Source organism: Zootoca vivipara, chromosome Z1, assembly GCF_965207765.1.
Source record: "Zootoca vivipara chromosome Z1, rZooViv2.hap1.1, whole genome shotgun sequence".
NCBI classification, from domain to species: domain Eukaryota; kingdom Metazoa; phylum Chordata; class Lepidosauria; order Squamata; family Lacertidae; genus Zootoca; species Zootoca vivipara.
In genome coordinates this window covers 71,502,136-71,527,952 of record NC_142583.1, presented here as the reverse complement: position 1 = coordinate 71,527,952, position 25,817 = coordinate 71,502,136, and the positions used below count along the sequence as shown (strand labels likewise).

The window sequence follows — 25,817 nt, the reverse complement described above, 5'->3', positions numbered from 1 at the left end:
TCCTCGGTGCTGAAATGTGTGTGGGACAGAGACAGATTTATGGATACTAACAAGCCACACACAGGGAGAAAGAGGGGAAATTGGGAATTTCCAGGAAGAAAGGTTGAACAAAAAGTGCCTGTGTAATCTTTGCAGCTGCAGACTCCCCTGATAAGACATCGAATACTGTACATGCCTGTTTCCCTACATTGCAACAAAAGGGAGGCATTTCTCACCCCCCCCCGAAGTTCTTGGAATGGCCCTCTGAATATTCTGGTTTATGGCAACAAGGACAAGACAGGCTGCAGTGACAGCGTTGGTCGGTGAATAAATATTGATTTTAAACTCTGGATCATAGATTTTAGCAGAAGGAGTGTTATTTTTTAATGTAAATAAGTACATTGGGGAATTTTTAATTTTGTTAACCGCATCCGCCCCTTTATGCTGATGTAGTACATGTTGCTGATGTTATTTCTGTTCTCTGGTCTTTGACCACAATAAAGATTGTTTAATTGATTGTGACTTGACTATTGATCATTACAAAGCTGCTTTGTGTTTTTTATAGAATTGACACCATGATGCTAACAGGATAGGTAATGAAAAACCACTTGAAAAGTATAGAAAGTTGAGGTTTTCCGGAAGAAAGTTTATATCAATGAAGGGAACAGGGATGTTTATTCACACTCTTCCCTCGCTTCACCTTCCTAAAACTTATTTATTTATTTAAAAATATTACATACCACAATATTTTTTTCCTATGTTTTAGCTCTCTCTCTAGTTTATCTGTAGGCCGCCTTGAGTCCCTCTCAGGGAAGAAGGGAAGGTATAAATAAATATATGATGATAAGAATAATTTACTAAAAATATCAGAGCAGTTTACAATTGTGCATAAAAGCACACAATAAAAAACATTAAAAAGTTAAAGTCAGAAATGAGCTAACTGCTATGGAAGGAAAGAGGCAGTCTTAATTGCCTGCATAAGCTTAATGGAATATAAAAGTTTTCAGCAGTAGGCGTTATGCATTGAAACAGAAGGCACCTGCTGAATCTCTTTTGAAATAGAATTCCACAATACTGGACCAATGACGCTAAAAGACTCAGTTTCTTGTTGTCTAATGAGTATTGCCAACTTGAGGAAAGACCAGCCTATCGCTGCCTTTGCCAATGTCCAGATCTTAAAATCAGAGAATGGTAGAGCTGGCAGGAATCTCAGCTAAAGCATCCATGGCAGATGACCATCCAACCTCTGCTTAAAAACCTCCAAGGAAGGAGAGTCCACCACCTCCCAAGGGAGACCGTTGCACTGCTGAACAGCTCTTACTGTCAGAAAGTTATTCCTGATGTTCAGTCGGAATCTCCTTCCTTGTAGCTTGATGCAATTGGTTCAAGTCCTACCCTTCAGAGCAGGAGTAAACAAGCTTGCTCCATCTTCCATGGGACAGCCCTTTAGACTTTTGAAGGTGGCTTTTGTTGTTGTTGCTTAGTCGTTTAGTCGTGTCTGACTCTTCGTGACCCCATGGACCAGAGCACGCCAGGCACTCCTGTCTTGCACCGCCTCCCGCAGTTTGGTCAAACTCATGTTCGTAGCTTCGAGAACACTGTCCAACCATCTCATCCTCTGTCGTCCCCTTCTCCTTGTGCCCTCCATCTTTCCCAACATCAGGGTCTTTTCCAGGGAGCCTTCTCTTCTCATGAGGTGGACAAAGTATTGGAGCCTCAGCTTCACAATCTGTCCTTCCAGTGAGCACTCGGGGCTGATTTCCTTCAGAATGGATAGGTTTGATCTTCTTGCAAGCATTTGAAGATGGCTACCATACTATATCTACCAGGGATGCGGGTGGCGCTGTAGTCTAAACCACTGAGCCTAGGGCTTGCCGATCAGAAGGTCGGCGGTTCGAATCCCCACGACGGGGTGCGCTCCCGTTGCTCGGTCCCAGCTCCTGCCCACCTAGCAGTTTGAAAGCATGTCAAAGTGCAAGTAGATAAATAGGTACTGCTCTGGCGGAAAGGTAAACGGCGTTTCTGTGCACTGCCCTGGTTTCGCCAGAAACGGCTTAGTCATGCTGGCCGCATGACCCGGAAGCTGTCTGTGGACAAACGCCGGCTCCCTCAGCCTATAGAGAGAGGTGAGCGCAGCAACCCCAGAGTCGTCCACGACATGACCTAACAGTCAGGGATACCTTTACCATATCTCCTCTAAGTCTCCTCTTCTCCAGACTAAACATACCCAGCTCCTTCAACCGTTCCTCAGAAGGCTTGGTTTCCAGACCCTTGATCATCTTGGTTGCCCTCCTCTGCACACCTTCCAGCTTGTCAATATCCTTCTTAAAATGTGGCGCCCAAAACTGGGCACAGGACTTCAGGTGTGGTCTGACCAAGGCAGAATTGAGCAGTACTTCCTCAGCCAGCACACAGGTGGGTTTCAGGTTGGCCAAGGCTGTTTGATGCTTCTCCTGTATCACAGAGGAGATCTTCGATTGAGATTCCCCTTTTCCTCCTCTAGCTTTCCTGCAGCTTCTCTTTTGTTTTAAACCGGTTATTTCCCACACCTCTGATCAGATCCACCCAGAGCTCTTGCCGTGTTTAAATTAGCCAGGCTCTAGGCGCATTTTGCACCTGGCTTTCAATCACCTGCAACCAAGTGAAGATGCCAAGTGAATATCTCTCTTCTTTTGCTTAGGCCTGACCATCTTGGCTGTGAGTGCTGGCCTTTCTGGCTTTTCCCCACCTGGTCTGGGAGGGTGGGGCCTTGACGGACTCCAGCTGCAAAAGCTGAGGCTCCAAAACAGTCGCTTGGGCTCAGGTATTGCTTAGTGGGGTTTGTTGCAGGGTTTTGCTGCTGTTACTGATATTAACATTTTGCATCCATATTTTTAGCTTTTGCCATGAGTTACATGGAAACTGTTTGGGCCATCCAGTCCAACCCCCTGCCAAGCAGGAAACACCATCAAAGCATTCTTGACATATGCCTGTCAAGCCTCCGCTTAAAGACCTCCAAAGAAGGAGACTCCACCACACTCCTTGGTAGCAAATTCCACTGCCGAACAGCTCTTACTATCAGGAAGTTCTTCCTAATGTTTAGGTGGAATCTTCTTTCTTGTAGTTTGAATCCATTGCTCCGTGTCCGCTTCTCTGGAGCAGCAGAAAACAACCTTTCACCCTCCTCTATATGACATCCTTTTATATATTTGAACATGGCTATCATATCACCCCTTAACCTTCTCTTCTCCAGGCTAAACATACCCAGCTCCCTAAGCGTTCCTCATAAGGCATCGTTTCCAGGCCTTTGACCATTTTCGTTGCCATCTTCTGGACACGTTCCAGCTTGTCAATATCCTTCTTGAACTGTGGTGCCCAGAACTGGACACCACATGTGTTTACTTTTTGATGTGTTTTGCTTATGTGCCTCCTTTTGCAATTAATGGTTTAACTATGGAAAGGCAGCATACAAATCAAATGATGGGGGTGATGATGATGCCATTAGACAGGCTTTGTCTCATTGTCTCCTCCTTGTCTTGTCTGTCTTGCAGGAGAACAGTCTAGCCTGGCTGAGATGCAGCCATGAGAGGAGTCCCTTGGGAAATACACAATTTCTTCTCCAAAGAAGCCCAGAAGCTTCTGCACAACAAATTTGCCGTGGTCATGGGTGACCCCCGTGATGAGTATCTGACCAGAGCTGAAAAGGGAACGGTGCCCCTGAGAGAGCGTTTTGTTCCTCGTTCCAACAATTCCTGATTCACAGATTGGGTGCTTTGAATTTTGCTGGGAGCCCCCAAACCAGACCACTAACCCCTCAGTGTGTCCTCTGCCTCCAGATCTATCATGCATAGTATTAAAAAACAATCATATTTTTTATTAAAGATTTCTTGGTTTACAAAAGTATGTGCAATGTCTCTTTTTTCAAGTTACATTTTCTACAGATCAGTTTCATTAGTTGAGACATTAGTGTTACATTAGGGAGAAAAGGGGGAAGGAGGTAGCAATTGTTCGGTTTCTGATAATTGGTTCTCATGGGAAACTTACAGATTCTTGCTTCACACAATTAACTCAAGGCAGTGTCAATTTACTCTTGGCAGAAAGCCAAGGTCTGCCTGGCCTGACAACAGCTCTCTCATTGGTTAATGACCAGCACTGAACTCTGTTATCTAGGAATGCTAGCACAGTTGTTTCTTGTTGGGTGTTAGGAGTGCTGCGTATGGTTGGAGAGAGAGAGAGAGAGTAAGGATTTATTTTGCTTTGCTTTGTATGCAGAAACTCTGCTGGTTTTATTTTCTTTTAATAAATCCTGTAAATAGTTATTCTGCGTCTAGCCGACTAGTCATTTCCACCTCAACTAGCTTCTGCGCTGTGCACTCTGCTACGTTTGGGCTAAAGCCACTAGAGCTATGCCTGACACTTCAAAATACTACTCCAAAATCCCACAAGCCCCCTAGACGTACTCAAAAAACAATGGGAGGACGACAAAAGCTGTGAGATTAACCCTACTCAGTGGACCAAAATGTGGTCTAAACCTCCCTTTAAATCCATATCAGGGAAAGGGAAAGAAACTCTGAAACTCTGAAACTCTTACAAATAGTACCTAACACCACGGAAACTAGTGCTAATACGCCCAGGATCCTCACCAAAATGCTGGAGAGAATGCACCTCCTGTAAAGGTGCTGAGGATGCTTTCCACGAGTAACAACACTGGGTCACCTTGCGTAATATCTACAAGGCTTTATTTACAACTATGTACAAGTCAGAGCAAAAAAGATCATGACTGTTCATTCCGAGTCAGAATCCAGAAGTGGCTGTTTTCGGGACTGCCTCCAGCAGAGTAGCCTTGGCGCCCTAAGGCCCTCTTTCCGTCGCTTCTCCGCCCTGCGTTGCTGGGCTCTCTGCTGACCCCTGGTGGTCCCCTGACACCTCCACAGGCACATACCTCCACGTGTAGTGGGAATGCCCCAAAATCCAACTCTTCTGGACAACAATCATACAAGAGATATGCAAAATAACTAAGCAAGTATTAGAAGTCACCCCAGAACTGGCCCTATCAAACGTAGTTTTGCATTTATTTATTTTTATCTTGTTGAATTGGAAGCTTGATCTGTGGAAACAGAGCAAAAACTTGGTGAACTGAGGCTTGTCGCCAGACAGTGTTATAAATATGTCTCTTAACTCCTTTGCTGTCTCCTTATGATACTTTTTCTACCCGGTGGCTAAACCACAAAGCTTTTCTCTTTGCTGTGGACATGCAATCAATCGCCCATTGCAGTACTCTGCATTGCTGCTGCCAGTTAAAGGCAGAGAATGTATGTTTGTGTGGATGGAGGAGGGGGCTCATTCCACCAGACCGGAGGGTGTGGGGATGAGGCTCACTTGCATGAAATGCCAAGCCATAGTTAGCCAGAAAACATGGTCTTGCTTAAATGACAAACTGGCTTCGGATCTGTGGCAGTTAAACAGACCATGGTTCCAGGCTCACACGTAACGCTAAGCCATGGTTTAATGAACTACTACAACATATCCTGCCAACCAGAAGTGGCTTAGTCATGCTGGCCACATGACCCGGAAAAACTGTCTGCGGACAAACGTTGGCTCCCTTGGCCAGTAAAGTGAGATGAGCACCGCAACCTCAGAGTCGTTCGCGACTGGACTTAACGGTCAGGGGTCCCTTTACCTTTTTACTACTACATAACTTTCATGTTACTTTCAGTGCGGGTCTGCGACAAATGTCACACACACACTTCTCCTTAGGCTTTTGGAATAGTTGTTGCCCTTTTACTCCTTAGATCAAGGAGTTTGCTGCCTGCTAACATTGCGACTTTGCTATCTGAAGCAGCGGTCGTGCAGTCTGCCTAATAAGCCAATCTTCTATTATTCCTCTTGCGCATGAGCTTCCTGGGGCATAAAGTTAAGGGTAAGCACATATTCATAACAAACACCCTTTCTAACTCCAGCAAAAAGTCATTAAGCTTCTCGGTAGTGCATAGGAGTGTTGGACGTTTGTGGGGGTTCAGAAAATCACTTTGTGCCCACCCAACACTCTCCCCATTTTATCCCACCGGTGCATTTGAGGACCAGGCATTTGGGAGAGCCTTTGGGGTGTGTGTGTCCTGGAGGCATTTCCTTGGCAGAGGATGTCCTTTGTGGCCGCCTCAGAGTCCTCATTGCCAATATGTGTCTTTTTCCCTTTGCAGTTTACCGGTCGATCTATGAAGACCTGATCTCCATCCTGCAGGTATGCTCACCTGGGAAGTGCTGATGGACAAGGTGTTGCGAATAACCTTGCACGAGCCTTTCAAACACAGCGCAGTTTTGGAAAATCCTCATCACGCAACCAGTCTTCTCAATTGTATCTATGTCATCCAGATTTGCGACCGTTGCCAACAGCAGCCTTAGTGCTTAAAAGCCAACATTTCTGACATGCAGGTTCGGTTTCGTCTGTCCCGCAGAGCATGTCCGGTGGATGTGTTGAGCTTTTCCTTACAGATTTATGTGAACTTCCTTCCCTGCCATCCCATAGGAGGCTTTTCTGCTTTCCCCTATACTGTGTGCCTCACTTGTTTAAGTTAGCTTTTCTCTGGTTGTAACATTGACATCTTCCTCTCATGTCTTCTAAAGCACCAAACTCACTACGGACCTTGAGGGTTTGAGCCAAAAAAAAGGTATCTAGATTGGTGCCATATAATGGTCTACTGTGGAACAGCTGGACCAAGGCCTGGCTGCCTTGTTGACCATTGGCCTGCCTTCCATCCCATCTGGGGAGAGAAGAGGGTCAGGCCGAGATAAATATCTGGCCGCCTTTGCAGCAGGCAGTCTGCTTATGAGCCGCAATTCTGGAATGAAGATTTCTTCTATTCCACAGCCTTTTGCATATTCCATTTATTCCATAAAAGTTGTACACCACTTGTTTTGTTTTCGTTTTTGTCTATTAAAAAAAAGAAAGAAGCAGCAGCAGCAAACGCAACACTCTATTCTACCTAGCAGTGTTCACAGTGGATTAGCCAATCACGCGAGAACTACTAGAGATCTCTCTAGAATACAGTTACCAACCAACCCCAGAATTGTAGAGTTGAAAGGGTCCACAAGGGTCATCTAGTCTAACCCCTGCAAGGCAGAAATCTTTCACCCAAGGTGAGGTTTGAAACCACGAGTATCAAACCTCACCTTGTTTATTTTTAATCTCTGAGGCCTTTTGTCTGTTTCGTTTTGTGGTGGCTTGCGTGCCCTTGCAAAAAACCTCTTCCCACTTTACAGGTAGAGAAACTGAGGAAGCGGAAAGAAGTCTGTGCTAGAGGTGGAGAATCAAAGCCAGGCTCCCCAAATATATAAACCCCCTTTTTTGGGGGGGGTGAGAGCCTTATTTGCAAAAGTGAAGGGTGGGGGGCGCTTCAAGGCATGCAAGCCCCATTTATTCATCTTCCTATCAAGTCTTTCGCAGCATTGTAGAATTGCAGAGTTGGAATCAAGAACTCCAAAGGGCATCCAGCCCAACCCTCACAGCTAAAGAATCCGTGACAGATGACCATCTAACCTCTGCTGAAAAACCTCCAGTGAAGGAGAGTCCGCCACCTTCTGAGGTCATTCGTTCCCTTCTCGAATGGCTCTTGCGCTCAGAAAGTTCTTCCTGACGTCAGTTGGAATCTCCTTTCTTGCAATCCGAATCCATTGCTTTGGCAGAAAACAAGCTTGCTCCATCTTGCATTGAGCAGCCCTTCAGATATTTGAAGATGGCTCTCCCTATTTCCCCTTAGTCTCCTCTTTCCCAGGCTAAACATACCCAGCTCTTTCAACCGTTCCTCATAAGGCTTGCCTTCCAGACCATTGATGGGAGTTGTAGTCCAGAAAAAAATATGTTGGTTTAAATGGAGCTTCCAGCTTCAGAGGCAGTCTACCTCTTCATGTTCCAGAAGCTGGGGCCAGAGCTGGCCAAGGTGGGATTCTCATGCCTTCGTGTCCTTTTGCAGGATCCTTGGAAGCCCTTTGCCCGGGGAGCAGGACTCTGGGATCCGTGGACCCATTTCCTTGACCTTGACCCGGAGCGCGGCTCCTTTAAGACCATGAGCAGCCTGAGATGCCCAAAGCGCGTTCCTTAAGTGCCATAATAAACGCGGCCAGCAGGGGGCGCTGACTTACCAATGGGGAGCTTTTTGGGAGAGCGGTTTGCCCTTTGCACGTGCTCAGGCGCTGCAGGCTGCAGTTGCAAGGGTTGCTAACGTCGGTAAGTGGATTGTAAGAGCCGAAGGGGATTCTTTGCAAAGCGGGGGGGGGGGGGAGGAAGTATGGTCGGTGGAGTGATTGATTGGTTGATTGAATCCCACAGCGACTTACAAACAGTAAAAAAACAATAGCGTGATACAAAATAATTAACAAATGAGCAATAGAACAATTGCAACCCATAAAACTCTGTAAACAAAACTCTGTTAAGACAAATAAGCTAAACGTTACAGCAAAAGGAACCTCTGAGCCATTACTCTGGAAGGAAAACCTTATGAAGATGAGGGCTGTGGTTGAATGCAGACTTAATTCTGTGTCGGCGTGGGTGGGGTTGCCCTGTTACTTCCAGAGTAGCACAAATAGGGTTGCTGTGCTCCTCCTGCAGAGTAGAGAGAGAGAGAGAGAGATGTCCCTTGGGAGTATGTGCAGTTGCTGCTTAACAGGTTGCAAGCCTTGTATGTGTTGGAGGAAATAATCATTTCATAAACTACTTTTTTGGGGGGGATGATTCTGTTTTATTTCAAGTCTGTGGCCTAGCCAAGCTCAAAGGCCCTGCAACTGCCTTTTACAGTACAGAACTAGCTGCTTTTAGTTACTGTAAATAAGAATCCAGAGAAGCATCCGGGTGGAAATTGGCTAAATGTCCGGGGAAATTTGGACGTATGGCAACTGACATTGGCTGTGTTGTTTTTTGCTGATTCCTAGCTCAAAAGGGGCAAACAACTTTGGGCAAAGCTGAAAAAAAATTGTGGTCCTCTGATTGGTGGAATGAAATGACGTGTATAATCTGGAAGTGTACAAGAAACATTGCTTTGGATGCGGTTATTGCAGCCTCCTCGTTTTTGAGGCTGCCCTTTTGCCCATTTGCATTTCAGCAAAGCTTTGGCTTTTCACTTGGAGCCTGCATCATCCTTTCCTTTTGAGTTTCTGGGAGAAATACCTCCAGTCCAGGAACCTCTTTTTAAAGTTCTCCAACACACACGCATTTTTTAAAAATCGATTTAACCACACTGCTTGATTGTAATAAAACCACTGGGCGGATTACAAGGACTATTAAAATGAACTGTTAAAAGCAGTTTAAAACGTTTTAAGGATAATTAACGGTAAAAGAGATGAAATTGTAGCTCTGTGAGGTCAAGGAGCAAATTATACAGTACTGTAGTTCTTAGCCATGACTAGGAGAAGCCATGGCTAAGATTATTTAAAATGTTTGGTGTGGATCTGACCTACTCAGAAGTAAGACCTGCTGAGTTTGGTGGGGGCTTACTCTCCAGTAAACAAACAGAAGATTGTGGCTTCAGTGATTTTTGGCCTTGGGTAGCCTCAGTTTGCTCTCCCTGGGAGAAGCCCAACAAGAGGAATTGGGTTACTCCTGAACAAGTGCCTTGTGTATTGCAGCCATTTTCGGTGTCCTGTGTCTTGGATCTGCCCCCTTTCACTGCAAATGAAGGGCGTGGCACTTATATCCCACCTGGGATAAAGCTGGGGAGCCAGTTCTGCTTGCCCACGGGTTGCTTTTAAATGCAAGCAAGAGTTCCCCAACGTTTTCCTGCTGTTTGACTCTTTGGATTCCAGTGGATTGGGGCCTCAAGTAAGTACAGTATCTGCAGCACTCTCCGGAGTGCTTGCTAGGCTCTTGACCCCAGTTGAGAAAGAGTGGACTAGAGAGAGGCCAGAGGCACTTCAAATTGTCGGGTGCGTTTCCTGGCTCTGAAATTTGAGCATAAAATCCCAACAAATAAGCATAAAAGCCTTCCTGGGCTGTTAGGGTGTGTAGACCTTGCACTTAAAAAGAAAAGACCTTGGTGAGTCTCTGTTTTGCAGCCTGACCTACTTTACAGGGTGGTTGTGCATGCAAAATTAGAAAATCCTTACAGTTCCCACCTTGAGCTTTTTTGGAGGAGCTGGTGGCAGACGGGGGGGGGGGTTTGACCTCCTCCCCAGGCTTTGTTTCCATTTCTGTTCCTGCATTTTGTCTGCATGTTTTGTGTGTTTTCATCAAAGGCATTTCAACGGTGGGCTTCTTGCAGTTCTCTCGGGTTCATTCCGTTTCTGCGGTTTTAGCAAATTTGTCACCAGGACTTCCAAACCCTCTTCCCCATGAAGCCGGACGCTGGCACCCACAATCATGTATTTTGCCACCAGCTGAAAACGCTTCCTTTCCTCCAAAACATTTTTATAGAATGGGTTTGATCCTGTGTTGGTTCATTATCTCTGTGTAATTTATAAACCTTCTTCTTTCCAAGACCTGGTCTCAAGGATGCTTCCGACAGGCAGACAAAATGCAGATAAAACAAAACGGAAAGCAAATAAAACAGATAAAAGCTAAAAACATGTAGAAGTTTTTTTGTCCCCCCCCCCAAAAAAACCCCAGTCTAATAGAATTAAAACAATATAAAATGATTTTTGTAGTTTTGCGGTGTGTTCAAATGTACAGCATTTACTTTACCCACCATGGTGATGCTGGTTTAGAAACCCTTCCAAATAATAATAATAAAATAATCAGTCTTCCTAGGGAGTAGCTCTTCCCAAGCATACATAATAAAAACAAGACAAACAAACAAACAAACCAATAATCCCTCTTCCTGCAACACATTTAAAAGGGCATGGGATGCCAATTAGCCAAAGGCCTGGTTGAAGAGGAAAGTTTTTGCCTTGCGCTTGAAGATGTACAGTATAATGAAGGTGCCAGGTGAATGTCTCTGGAGAGAGCATCCCACAAATGGGGAGCCATTGCAGAAAAGGCCCCGTTCTCATGTTGCCACCCTCCAAACCTCTCCAGGAGGAGGCACATGAAGAAGGGACTAGAATGATTGCAGAGTCTGGGTCAATTCATAGGGGGAGAGGCAGTGTTTGAATTATTGCAGTCCTGATTAAATCTCTTTAATCTGGACCTCAAATGAAGACGGCAATAATTCCATTTGGGCATGAATTGGACGGATTCTCGAACTTAATCTGTTCCGGAAGTCTGTTCCAAAACCAAAGCGTTCCAAAACCAAGGTGCGCTTTCCCATAGAAAGTAATGCAAAATGGATTAATCTGTTCCAGACTTTTAAAAAACAACCCCTAAAAGAGCGATTTAACATGAATTTCACTATGTGACCATTGATCCATAAAATGAAAGCAAGAATCAATGTGCTGTACTGTAAAATAAGACAGTATTGTAGATGATAAAAATAAAAATAATTATTTTTTCTTACCTGCACTGATGATAGTCATTGTTAGGATTGGGGGGGGGGGGCTTTTGTCCATTTCTGCAGTCACACTATCAATCAATCAGTAGCTGAACTGGGCTCCACACTGTCACAAAAACAAATGACCTGAGAAAGCCTCAAAAAGCAAAAGCGCAAAATAGATAGCAAAAACAAAAGCACCAAACTTAATCCGTTCCGGAAGTCCGTTTGACTTCTGAAATGTTCGAAAACCAAGGCGCAGCTTCTGATTGGTGCAGGTGCCCTGGAAACAATAGCTGACAGCTGCATTGGACGTTCGGCTTCCGAAAAATGTTCGAAAACCGGAACACTTCTGGGTTTTCGGTGTTTGAGAACCAAGGTGTATGAGAACCAAGGTATGACTGTATAACGTAGCCTTTTGGATATCAAAGGCCAGAATGTTGGACACGTGTGAATGTACCAGTATGTGTCTCCTTGGCCACAACCCTACCTGTGAGTTGGAGAGGAGCTAGAGGCGGCGAGGGAAAACAGCACAGGGTGCAAATGCCATCGGCAGTTAAGCTGTGTTAGAAATTCAGATACATAAGCTAGGTGCTGTTCGCCAAGGGGCTGGACTAGATGGTCCTTGGGTGTCCCTCCCAACGCTATGATTCTATTACCTCTTTTTTAAAAAAAACAAATTTTTTGATGCTTTTGTTGTTGCTTTTAAATATATTTTTATTTTGCAATAATATAGAAATAAGAAATAAACAAAAACAATAGAAAAAAAGAAAAAGATAACAGACATACTTAAAGAAAAAATAAAATAGAAAAACACATATATACGGCTTGTATTTTTACAATTTGTCGAACTAAACTGATGCTCCGCCGAGCCTGTGACTTTCTTCCTTGTCTACATTGGTTTTATTCTGTATCTTCTTTGTTTCGCTTTCCCATGTTTACCCCCATCCCTATTGCCTTGTACACTCCTTATAGTTCTTATGGTCAGAGATTTTTATGTTAATGATTGCCGGCATTATGTAAAACCTGTCAGTGTTTTCAAATCTTTACAATACTTTTTAAAATATTCAATAAATTTACTCCAGTCCGTCCAAAACCTTTGATCTTTTTTATCTCTTATCCTTGCCGTCAATTTTGCCAACTCCATATTTCTATTAATTTTGTTCTCCATTCCTCAATCGTTGGAACTTCTGTTGTTTTCCATTTCTGCGCTAAGATCATTCTAGCTGCTGTGGTAGCGTATAAAAATAGTCTATGATCCTTTTTATTTATCTCTTTTCCCACCATACCTAATATTCTGTAATATTCTTTTTAATTCATTGTAAATTTGTTCCCAGAATCCCTTAACTATATCACACAGCCACCACAGATGGCAATAATCTCCTTCAACTTTTTTACATTTCCAACATCTTTTATCTCTCATTCTATACATTTTTGATAATCTGACCGGTGTTAAATGCCAGCGACACATCATTTTCATGATGTTTTCCTTTAAGACCGTGCAGGAAGTAAATTTCATATTTTGATTCCATAGTTTGGACCATTGATCAAATTCTATATTGTGCCCCAAATCGATTGCCCATTTTATTGATCTATTATTGATTCTATTATCTCAACTACGTTGCTTGACTGTAACGGGCTCTTACAAAAATTTGCTTGTCCCAGTATGCAAGAAGCAGAAACGTACACGGTGGAAATGGAATTAACGATGGACTAAGGCAAAGGTTTTTAAAGGGCGGTCGCCAACCCGGCGCCCAGAAATCTCCCCATACTCCCCATTGGACCCACGCCTGAAGGTAAGTTCCCTTGATTTTCAGGGTTTGAAACCGCATGGGCCAAATCGGTGTGCCGGCTGGCCTCAGATCCATGGCCTGTGTTGGGCAGGCCCTCCCTGGCTGTGCTGATTCCGAAGGAGTTTTGTTTCTGCGGCCTTCCAGGGACTTTGGGGTGGGGGATTGTACTGGTGCAATCTGGGCAGGCGAGTCTTTGTCCTCTCTTCTTCAGCAGGCGCAAGGCAACTCTTGGCTGGAAGACTCAAACCATGCTGACGTTCAGTTCGAAAGAAGCTCACCAGCTCCTACACAACAAGTTTGTGGTCATCCTGGGCGACTCAAGTGAGTGGGTCAGTGCTTCTGGAGGAGGTGAGGCAGGAGGGTTGGGCTAGATGACTCTGGGGATCCCGTTCAACTTCTGCCAGGAAGGGTGGAATGGAGAAAGGGGGGGAGAGAGGAAAGCTTCTCTCCCTCTTAGATTCCACCTAAACATTAGGAAGAACATCCTGACAGTAAGAGCTGTTCGGCAGTGGAATTTGCTGCCAAGGAGTGTGGCGGAGTCTCCTTCTTTGGAGGTATTTAAGCAGAGGCTTGACAGCCATCTGTCAGGAATGCTTTGATGGTGTTTCCTGCTTGGCAGGGGGTTGGACTGGATGGCCCCTGCGGTCTCTTCCAACTCTATGATTCTCTCGTAAGACTTGTGGACACCCAGCGAAGCAGATTCAGGACAGATGAAAAATACAGTCCATTGCGCAGCGCATGGTTAAACTCTGGAACTCCCTGCCCCAGGAGGGAGGAAGAGGATTGGACAAATTTATGGAGGAGGAGAGAACTATCCGTGGCTATTGGCCAGGATGGCTATGCTCTGCCGTCCACAGTCGGAGGCAGCAAGGCGTGGGAATTTCAGGAGGGGAGAGGGGTCTTGTGCTCGGATCCTGCTCAGGGGTTTCCCACTGGGGCATCTGCTCGGCCGCTGTGAGAACAGGATGCTGGACTAGATGGGCCATGGGCCTGATCCAGGAGGCGCATGTGCATCACCCCTCCTGCACTTGGATCAGAGGGGAAGGCGAAGGCGGGGGCTAATTCTCCCTCCTTGTTGTGTTTCCTCCTCCTCTTGCAGTACAGCGATGTGTGTACAAGGATCTGGTCCAGCTGCTACAGAGCAACTCCTTGCTCACGACTTCCCAGCTGAAGTCCAAGGTAGCCGACAGGGGCCGTTCCACACCTGGGGGTGGGGGGTCGAGGAAGTGACACCTGCTGTATTCCCCAGGGCTGGTCCGAAATACCTGGCTTGGCTCAAAGCTCTCTGAAAGACTGTATCCCCTCGTACAAATCTGCCCAGGTCTGCAGATCTTTGAGGGAGGCCCTTCTCTCTGTCCTGCCACCTTCACAGGCAGGCTTGGTGGGGACGCGGGGCAGGGGCCTTCTCGATGGTGGCTCCTCCCTGTCTCTAGAACTCCTTCCCTAGAGAAGCCAGACTGGCTCCCTCGTCGTCGTCCTTCCGCTATCAGGCAAAGACCTTGTTCCAACAGGGAACTGACCCTGCTTCTACTGAATGGTGCTGTTCTTATTGCAATTATCTGCATAGTGTATCTATATTTGTAATATATAGAGATATATTTTTATATAGCAGGGTTTCCCAGACTTTTTCAGCTGTTTTTCAGCTGTCTTTGGACTACAGTTCCCATCATCCCTGACCACTGGTCTTGCTAGCTACGGATGATGGGAGTTGTAGTCCAACAACAGCTGGGGAGCCAAGTTGGAGAATCTCTGCTATATAGTTTTAATTCTAGCCATGGTTTTTTTTAAAATGTTTTTTCTATATTTTAACGGTTCTTATTCCTTTCTTTAATCTACCTTGAGCCCCTGTCAGAGAAATAAATAAATAGAAATAATAATGATTGTTATAGCAGAGGTGGGGCTTCCAAGATTGCATCTGCTTTACTGTATATTTCTTGTTGTTGTTTAGTCGTTTAGTCGTGTCCGACTCTTTGTGACCCCATGGACCATAGCACGCCAGGCATTCCTGTCTTCCACTGCCTCCCGCAGTTTGGTCAAACTCATGTTCGTAGCTTCGAGAACACTGTCCCACCATCTCGTCCTCTGTCGTCCCCTTCTCCTAGTGCCCTCAATCTTTCCCAACATCAGGGTCTTTTCCAAGGATTCTTCTCTTCTCATGAGGTGGCCAAAGGATTGGAGCCTCAGCTTCACGATCTGTCCTTCCAGTGAGCCCATAGGGCTGATTTCCTACAGAATGGATAGGTTTGATCTTCTTGCAGTCCATGGGACTCTCAAGAGTCTCCTCCAGCACCATAATTCAAAAGCATCAATTCTTCGGCGATCAGCCTTCTTTTTATGGTCCAGCTCTCACTTCCATACATCACTACTGGGAAAACCATAGCTTTAACTATACGGACCTTTGTAGGCAAGGTGATGTCTCTGCTTTTTAAGATGCTGTCTCTGCTTTTTAAGATGCTGTTTGTCATTGCTTTTCTCCCAAGAAGCAGGAGTCTTTTAATTTCGTGACTGCTGTCACCATCTGCAGTGATCAAGGAGCCCAAGAAAGTAAAATCTCTCACTGCCTCCATTTCTTCCCCTTCTATTTGCCAGGAGGTGATGGGACCAGTGGCCATGATCTTGGTTTTTTTGATGTTGAGCTTCAGACCATATTTTGCGCTCCCCTCTTTCGCCCTCATTAAAAGTTTCTTTAATTCCTCCTCGCTTTCTGCCATCAAGGTTGTGTCATCTGCATACCTGAGGTTGTTGATATTTCTTCCAGCAATCTTAATTCCGGCTTGGGATTCATCTAGTCCAGCCTTTCGCATGATGAATTCTGCATACTGTATATATAAAGCACTTTTAAACAGTCTCTTCTTCTCCCAGAGAAGCCTGGGAAGTGTAGTTTAAGGGTGCCTCTTTCAAGTGCTACAATTCCCCAAGTCATTTAACAATCGGTCCCTCTTCCCAGGAAGCTCTGGGAGTTATAGCTCTGAGAGGGGATTAGTGGTTGTCTCCCACCAAGTCTCAACAGCCGTAACAAACTATGCCTGGACCCTGATTCCACAGCTCCATACCTGAGATATCTGCAGCCACATTGTTGTTCGTGCCTCTAGTTGGTGAGGCTTGTTGGAAGACAAGAGACCAAGCCTTTAGTGCAATTGGCAGAGCCCTGTGGAACTCTCTGCCACTAGAGATTCAGCGAGTGCCTTCTGTGCCAACTTTCAAACGCCAGCTGAAAACTATTTCACCAGGCCTGTGAATAAAGAATGAATAAATAAGGAGACATCCCTCCTCTTTTTATGCTGTGGTTTTTATTGCTGTAAACAGCATGGCATAACAGTACAGTGGTACTTCGACTTACGAAGGCGATCCGTTCCGCGGCGCTCTTCGGAAGTCGAATCCTTCGTAAGTCGATGCGTCCATTTTGCGCATGCGCAAAGCGCGATTTCGCACTATGCGCAGACCGTGTGCGCCGCTTCTGCGCATGCGCAGAACGCTCGCGCGGCAAAAATACTTCCGGGTTTGCGGACTTCGGAAGTTGAAACCTTCGGAAGTCGAGGCGTTCGTAAGTCGAGGTACCACTGTATACAGATTTTTTTAAAATGAATTAATAAATACACTTCCCCAGATTCTTTGGGGGACACCATCACAGTTTAAAGTGGGATGACACTGCTTTGAAAGCGTAGCACAGATGTGGGCTGATTTTCCCGAGGCTCCTTCTAAGCCTATTTCTAATCTCTGAACCAGTCCGGCCAGTGTTCCCCAAAACCTCAGGAAAGGGTTGTGTGCACAGCCCTGCTCCCAGCTTCCCCAACCCAGCTGCTTTTGTGCTCCAGTCCCACGCTAGCCTTTGCTACTTTGCGGACAGCTGAACTGTGGAGGCCTGGGTGCCTTTAGAAAAGGATTAGACAGATTCCTGTAGGAGAGGGCTGTCGATGGCCAATAACCAAGGCATTCTGAGGCAGCAATGCTTCTGAATCCCACTGGCTGGAAACCGCAGGAAGGGAGAGTGTTGCTCCTGTGTTTGAATCCTGCTTGTGGATTTCCCATTGGGGCAGGCATAGGCAAACTCGGCCCTCGAGATGTTTTGGGACTACAATTCCCATTTTCCCCGACCACTGGTCCTGTTAGCTAGGGATGATGGGAGTTGTAGTCCCAAAACATCTGGAGGGCCGAGTTTGCCTATGCCTGCATTGGGGCACCTGGCTAGCCACTTCGAGAACAGGATGCTGGACTAGGTGGGCCTTATTATTATTATTACTAGTATCATTAAGCCCGTTAAATTAACGGATGCTAGAACAGCGGCTTCCCGCCCCGATTAATTAGTCTATACCAGGCATCCCCAAACTGTGGCCCTCCAGATGTTTTGGCCTACAACTCCCATGATCCCTAGCTAAGAGGGCCAGTAGTCAGGGATTATTATTATTATTTAAATTTCTATATTTTAATGTATTTTTAATATTTTGTTGGAAGCCGCCCAGAGTGGCTGGGGAAACCCAACCAGATCGGCGGGGAACTATTGTTACGAATTTATTATTTATTATATATACCGCCCTATACCCGCAAGTCTCAGGGCAGCACACAGGGTAAAATCACAACGCAGAAACACGAAACACGCGATCAAAACAGAAGCAACCCAATAACAGCCCCCCTCCAACCCCATTGGATTGATCCTGCAGGACTTTCTTTGCATCCTTAGCACCCCAGGGGGGATATTTCTGACGGCTTTCTGTCTCCACCCAAATCTCTGCAGGGGGAGCTGCGCTTCGAAGACGACCACTTGGTGGAGGGAGGGGTGCTGGACTCCCTCCACAATGGCACCCGTTACCGCGAGGTCCGCCAGTATCGTACCAGCCACCACCTTGTCCGCTTCTACTTCCTCACGCGCGTCTACTCGGAGTACGTGGAGAGCATTCTGGAAGACTTCCAAGCCGGACCGCAACCTGATGTCTTGGTCCTCAATTCCTGCGTCTGGGACGTTTCTCGGTAGGCCTGTGGACCTGCCAGCAGAGTTGCGTTTGTTGTGATGTTATTGTAGGTGGTGCGCACTGGGATAGCTCGGTCGGTAGAGCGCGAGAATCTTAATCACCGGGCTGTGGATTCGAGCCCTACGTTGGGCAAAAGATTCCTGCGTTGCCGGGGGTTGGAGTGGATGGCCCTCTGGGTCCCTTCCAACACTAGGTAAAGGGGCCCCTGACCATCAGGTCCAGTCGTGTCCGACTCTGGGGTTGCGGCGCTCATCTCGCTCTATAGGCCGAGGGAGCCGGCGTTTGTCCACAGACAGCTTCCAGGTCATCTGGCCAGCATAGCTTCTGGCGAACCAGAGCAGCACACAGAAACGCCGTTTACCTTCCCGCTGGAGCGGTCCCTATTTATCTACTTGCACTTTGACGTGCTTTCGAACTGCTAGGTTCGCAGGAGCTGGGACCGAGCAACGGGAGCTCACCCCGTCGCAGGGATTCGAACAGCCGACCTTCTGATCAGCAAGCCCTAGACTGTGGTTTAACCCACAGCGCCACCTGGGTCCCTACAACTCTAGGCTTCCACAATTATCCTAGGATTCCAACTCTAGGATTCCACAATTATGTTATTTCCTCCCCAGTACTCCCCAGCCTGATCCCTAAAATCTCCTGGCTCAGCCAAGGGTTCTCTGCTGTGGCCTGACGCTGGTGCTGTTCTCTTCTCTCTGGGCAGGTACGGGCCGTCTTCCATGAAGGAATATCGCCAGAACCTGGAGATGGTCTTCAACCGGCTGGATGCCGTCCTCCCCGCCTCCTGCTTGGTCATCTGGAACATGACCATGCCTCTAGGGCGCAGGGTGACGGGGGGCTTCCTTATTCCGGAGGTAAGGGGAGGCGGGGATGCCCTTCTGGGTTCTGGGATGTGTGAGAGCTGACTATGATGGCTATGTTCTGCTCAGTGTTAGAAACTCGGATACAGTGTCCCCTTCGTTCTCAAACCTAATCCATTCTGAAAATCCGTTCCAAAACCAAAGCGTTCCAAAACCAAGGCGCGCTTTCCCATAGAAGGTAACGCAAAAGGGATTAATCCGTTCCAGATTTTTAAATACAACCCCTAAAACAGCAATTTGACATGAATTTTACTATCTGACGAGACCATTGATCCATAAAACGAAAGCAATAAATAATGTACTGTAGTCGCACAATCAATCAGTAGCTGAACTGGGTTCCACACAGTCACACACACACACCGCCACAAAAACACAAAATAAATAGCAAAAAAGACAGACCTCGGCGTAACACTCAAAACAGAAGTGTGGCACTCAAAACAGAGCACATTCGGCTGCCAAGAGTTTGCAAACCGGAACACTTTCTTCTGGTTTTGCAGTATATGGGTTCCACGTTGTTTGAGTACCAAGGTGTTTGAGAACCAAGGTACCACTGTACATTTCTAAAGTATTTTGGGGTAAACTCTTATTTTTCATTCGATGGACCAACTGTGATTGATTCTCAGTTAGACGACCGGCTAGTTCAGATGACAACCTTGAGCTCGGATAAGAACTTTGAGAACGTAAAGAAGAAAAGTCACTTCATCCAGGGACAGCCCACATAGATGTCGGCCTGTTCCGACCTCTTTTTCTTAATGGTGACATGGACCATTCATAATGTAGGAATATTCTTCACTGTGAGCACGGCAGTGGGGTGGGGGGTAATTGAAGACAAGCAACACCAATGAACTATAAAGCATTTTGGTTCCTGAAATTCATTTCGACTGTGCAGATAAAATATAACGGATAGAATTCTACAGGATGGGGTATCAGTGTGCAGAAAGAGCCCAGATCCAAGGATTCCCAGGTGGTGGAGATAACAGGTGCCATCCTGGCATCTTCACTTGGTTGCAAGTAGTGGAAAATGCGCCCGGCGCCTGGCTAATTCCGAACGCTGCTCTGCCTCCACAGTCGGAGGCAGCAATGCTTCTGAATCCCAGTTGCTGGAAGCCACAGGAGGGGAGAGCATGTCTCTTGTGCTTGGATCCTGCTTGCGAGTTTCCTGCACGCATCTGGTTGGCCAGATGAACAGGATGGTGGACTCGGTGGGCCATATATGCCCTGATCCAGCAGTCGGGACGTCGCTTCTGAGCTCAGTTTTGCTCTCTCCTTTCCCTTCTGGGGACGCGGGTGGCGCTGTGGTCTAAACCACGGAGCCTCTTGGGCTTGCCGATCAGAAGGTTGGCGGTTCGAATCCCATGATGGGGTGAGCTCCCATTGCTCAGTCCCAGCTCCTGCCAACCTAGCAGTTCGAAAGCACGCCAAAAAGTGCAAGTAGATAAATGGGTACTGCTCCGGCGGGAAGGTAAAACGGCATTTCTGTGCGGTGCTCTTGTTTAGGTGTTCCGTTGTGCCAGAAGCAGCTTAGTCATGCTGGCCACATGATCCAGAAAAACCGCCAGCTCCCTCAGCCTGTAAAGCGAGATGAACGCCATAACGCCAGAGTCATCTGCAACTAGACTTAACTGCCAGGGGTCCATTGTTGTTGTTGTTTAGTCGTTTAGTCGTGTCCGACTCTTCGTGACCCCATGGACCAGAGCACGCCAGGCACTCCTGTCTTGCACTGCCTCCCGCAGTTTGGTCAAACTCATGTTTGTAGCTTCGAGAACACTGTCCAACCATCTCGTCCTCTGTCGTCCCCTTCTCCTTGTGCCCTCAATCTTTCCCAACATCAGGGTCTTTTCCAGGGAGTCTTCTCTTCTCATGAGGTGGCCAAAGTATTGGAGCCTCAGCTTCAGGATCTGTCCTTCCAGTGAGCACTCAGGGCTGATTTCCTTCAGAATGGATAGGTTTGATCTTCTTGCAGTCCATGGGACTCTCAAGAGTCTCCTCCAGCACCATAATTCAAAAGCATCCATTCTTCGGCGATCAGCCTTCTTTATGGTCCAGCTCTCACTTCCATACATCACTACTGGGAAAACCATAGCTTTAACTATACGGACCTTTGTCGGCAAGGTAATGTCTCTGCTTTTTAAGATGCTGTCTAGGTTTGTCATTGCTTTTCTCCCAAGAAGCAGGCGTCTTTTAATTTCGTGACTGCTGTCACCATCTGCAGTGATCAAGGAGCCCAAGGGGTCCTTTACCTTTACCTTTTACTTTCTGTGCCCAGCTGCAGCACTTAAACAAGACCCTCCGCAACGACGTGATTGAGGGCAACTTCTACGGCGCCACTTTGGCCGGCTTTCACCTCTTTGACGTCCTGGACCTCCACTTCCACTTCCGCTTCGACCTGCGGAACCGGGTCAAGGACGGCGTCCACTGGAACAACGTAGTGCATCGCAGGATCACCAACCTGCTTCTGGCGCACGTGGCAGATGCCTGGTGCGTGGTGCTGCCGAGCAGGAGTCGGAGCCCGGATGGTGAGTGAGCGGCAGGATCCCAGCGCGCTTCTGGCTCTTTCCACTGCAGGGAAGGGAGTTTGCCTTTCTTAGTGCAGAAAGCATTGATCTGATGTGTAGAGGTCTTTCCTGTTCTAATTAATTCAAGAGGGTTCTGGAAGCTTCTCTGTGTGAAAGAAGCAAGCAGAAGGTTCCTGATGTTTGGGTTATTCCTTCAGAGAAACTGAGCACAGCTGGCTTCAACTGGTTCTCTTATCTCTTCTGTCAAGGTCATGCTGAGCATAATAATAAGGCTAGAAGGAGCCTGGGTTTCCACTTTCTCTCTTTTTGTCTCTTTCTGTCTGGTGTGGTGTTCTGTATACAGTGGTACCTTGGTTGTCGAACGGCTTGGCTCCCGAACAAATTGGCTCCCAAAAGCCGCAAACCCTGCAGTCATTTGGAAGCCGTGCCTTAGTTTCTGAATGGTTCCAGGAGCTGAACGGATTAAGTTTGACAAACAAGGTACCACTGTATAGTGTTAAGACTTTTAGAGGACATCTGAAGGCAGCCCTTTATTGGCAAGCTTTTAATGTTTAATAGATTATTGTATTTTAATACTGTTAAATACTGCGGTTCCCTCGTTGCGAGAAGCCAAGTTGCAGGGAACTAGGCAGAGGGCCTTCTCGGTGGTGGCGCCTGCCCTGTGGAACGCCCTCCCAACAGATGTCAAAAAGGAAAACAACTACCAGACTTTTAGAAGACATCTGAAGGCAGCCCTGTTCAGGGAGGCTTTTAATGTTTAATAGATTATTGTGTTTTATTCTTTTGTTGGAAGCCGCCCAGAGTGGCTGTGGAGACCCGGTCAGATGGGCGGGGTATAAATAATAAATTATTATTATTATTATTATTATTATTATTATTATTATTACTGTGTTGGAAGCCGCCCAGAGTGGCTGAGGAAACCCAGCTAGCTGGGCGGGGCATAAAAAATAAATTATTGTTGTTGTTGTTGTTATTAAGGTTTTAGTCTTATTATACATTATTGTAAGTTTAAGTTAAGTCTGCTGCAACTGGACAGTGCCAATCCTGAATGTATTGGATTTGTGACCATTCTGCTCATTTGCCTTCAGTAGCAGGAAAGCTCTGCTGGATGAAACATTAATTGTCTCTGGTCTATTTTTTGGGAATCCTGCAACGTGTTTAAGTTTTTACTCTGCTAACTATACGTTGGAATCTGCTCTGGATCAATATTGAATTGCCCTCGCCCTTCGTTCCGCAGAGCCCGCGTGGAATATGCCAGGGACACCTTTGCCGCCATCGCTGTCCCGACTTGACGATTCCCAGCTGTTCCCCGGCCCTCGTGACGCACGCCCGCCACCTTACCCCCGTGTCCCCCAGTTTTACGACGACTCAGTCCTCGTTCCCCGCAACTGGGGGCCGTCCGAGCCCCTCTCTGGATTCCGCAGCTTTGAGGACTCCCACTTCCTGACGCCCCACATGGATGGTATGTCCTCAATCCTGCTCTTTCTCCCACGCTTCCCAGAATCCTTTGGGGTTCTGGCATCCTCCCCAGCCGAGGCGGATTTGACATTAGGCCTACCTGCCCTCACCACTGAATTTGGGCAGGGATGCAGAGCAGCTGGTGCAATTTTTTGCTGCAGGCCAGGAAGGCAGGGTTTGGAAAAGGGCTAGCGCAGGCACCCCCAAACTGCGGCCCTCCAGATGTTTTGGCCTACAACTCCCATGATCCCTAGCTAACAGGACCAGTGGTCAGGGATGGTGGGAATTGTAGTCCAAAACATCTGGAGGGCCGAAGTTTGGGGATGCCTGGGCTAGTGTGATGGAGGGACTGAGGAAAATTTGCAGCATCTGGGACTTTTTAGTTCAGAGAAAAGGCAAGTGAGAGGCATGGATGGTCTTAAAGTTACCGATGGGCCAAGAAAAGGTTTTTCCTCTCTCTTTCTTGATGTTGGAACTGATGGACTGATGGGTGTCCAACGGAGGAGAGGGTTGTAAGATTCAGGGGAGGTTAAATAGAAAGGCCTTCCTCGCGGAGTGTGCAGTTACATCTGTGGAACTCCCTCCCGCAGGAGGCAGCGACAGCCACTGGCTTTAGATGGCAATTGGGCCTTGAAACGGATGGAGTACGGGGAATTGGCAAGATTGAAAGCAAAGGTTAGAGAGCAAAAGGACAAAAAATATCCTCGAGGACTGGAAACCTTTCATGGAGTGAGATGAAAATGCGAGCAGGACTTGAAATAGGAGCAACAAGGTTCATTATTAAGATCAATAGGTTAAAATGGATGCATTGAGCAGTATACAGGTAAAACTCGGAAAATTAGAGTATCGTCGAAAAGTGCATTTATTTCAGTAATGCAACTTATTATTTTTTATTTTAATTTTAATTTTTACAAATGCTTTCTTTTGGGAATTCCACAGTAAGAAAACAAATAGTTACAATAATACAAAAATAAACAGCGCTATTACATTTCATTAGTTACATTCCTTTTATAATTGACCCGTCTAACGACAAATAATTACAACAAATAAAGGCTTGACTTATCTTGCTTTGCATGTCATGCATCTATCCCATATATTGGTTTCACCTTTTAAGTTGCATTACTGAAATAAATGCACTTTTCGACGATATTCTAATTTTCCGAGTTTCACCTGTATGTGAAATATGCAAGGGTAAATAATGGAAACCATGGAAGGGGAGGGCGGGAAGTCGATGGATAAAGAAATTTTCGGTCCATGTTAAATGCTTCTGAATGCCAGTTGCTGGAAACAACAGGAAGGAAAAGTGCTCTTGTGCTCGGATACTGCTTGCCGGCTTTCCATTTAGACATATGGTCACACACCCGGGATGCTGGGCTCGACAGCCCTGATTCAGCCAGCCTCTTGTGACGTCCTTATTACTTCGTTCTCCCACTTTCTTTTGTTCTCAGCTGCGGCGCTTCACGACTTCCGCCACCTGGGCGGCGACTCCGCGCCCGTCCTGGACCCCTTCTTCGCTTACCCCTCCCACGATGAGGAGAACAGCCCCCCGCGCTCCTGGCGCCAGCGGAGGAGGAGCCGCGTCGGTGGGCGCCACGACAGCTACGTCATGCGCTATCCGTGCTTCTACCCGAGAGACAAGACCCCCTACCGGAAGTTCTGCCCCGTGCCCTCCCAGCGCTATTGAAAGCCGCCTCGGGTCTGGCAAAGGACTTGCGCCATGTGGATTCCCCGTCTCGCCGAGACAGAGCTGGTCTTTTGTGTCCGTGGGCTTAAGTTTCCGTCATGTCTGCCTATAGCCCAGAGGTTTGGTCCTGGCAGCCGTCGGTCCTTTTTTGTGTTTTGTGGTGTCTTAATTTTTTTACATGTTGACACAAAGTCCTTCTTTGAGACATGGAGGTTCAGAGGGTGTGTGGTGCTGTGCTCCCGTTGCCAGCGCCTCGGCTGGTTTGTGTGTTTATAGCACTGACTCAACCTTCGGACTTCTTCTTTTCCCAGGGGAAGGTGAGTTCCTGCCCCCCCCCCCCGTGCATCGCTCAGAGAGCCAGCCAGGTAGCTGGATCTGGGGGCTTCTCCCCTGTTTCCCCCCTCCACCCGCATTTAAATTCCCTCCTGGAAGCACAGAAGGAATCCTACCAGGAGAAGCCTCCCCTTCCCCAAAAATCCTGCTTGCAGGAGTCGGCTAATGTTGCGCCATGGTGGGAAGGTTGTTTTGTGTGTGTGTGTGTGTGTGTGTGTGTGTGTGTGTGTGTGTGTGTGTTGTAACAGTTTGAAACCTGGGTGGGGTATTTTTGTGTTTGTTTGTTTTATACAACTCCTAATTAAAAGAAACTGCAGAAGCCCCTGTTCCACCTGTGGTTTGTGTCATCGGAGGTTTCTGTAAAGGGTGGGCTTTGAATATTACAGCAAAGTGTCCTTGGATATTCCAAACAAAATTTAAAAAAATCCTTCCAGTAGCACCGTAGAGACCAACTAAGTTTGTCATTGGTACCCAAACTTACTTGGTCTCTAAGGTGCTACTGGAAGGAATTTTTAAATTTTGTTTCGACTACGGCAGACCAACACGGCTACCTACCTGTAACTAGAACTTGGATATTCCAGTCACTTTTCTCTCGGGAGAACCACCTTGCTTTTCACTACAGTGGTACCTCGCTTTATGAACACAATTGGTTCCGGAAGTCTGTTCATAAACCAAAGCATTCATAAACCGAAGCAAACTTTTCCATTGAAAGTAATGGAAAGTGGATTAATTCGTTTTAGACGATGAAAAAACCCCTTGAAGCAGCAATTTAACGGAGCGCTTCCATGGCTGCAACCCAGTCGCGGAAGCGCTCCCCGGCCTCTGGGAGGTATCAGAACAAAGTCCCGGCCT

At 46.8% G+C, this 25,817-nt stretch overlaps 1 protein-coding gene across 1 annotated transcript; it reads left to right on the top strand.

The window, feature by feature from the left end:
* The first annotated feature begins 13,015 nt into the window (after nucleotides 1-13,015).
* On the top strand, nucleotides 13,016-25,278 carry PCED1A (PC-esterase domain containing 1A). The gene is made up of 8 exons (XM_035101185.3): nucleotides 13,016-13,147; nucleotides 13,356-13,465; nucleotides 14,244-14,323; nucleotides 17,877-18,109; nucleotides 18,818-18,968; nucleotides 21,241-21,490; nucleotides 22,728-22,952; nucleotides 24,397-25,278. The coding sequence occupies exons 2-8, from the start codon at nucleotides 13,393-13,395 to the stop codon at nucleotides 24,630-24,632; spliced, it is 1,248 nt and encodes a 415-aa protein (XP_034957076.3). The 5' UTR covers nucleotides 13,016-13,147; nucleotides 13,356-13,392; the 3' UTR covers nucleotides 24,633-25,278.
* Nucleotides 25,279-25,817: the final 539 nt, after the last annotated feature.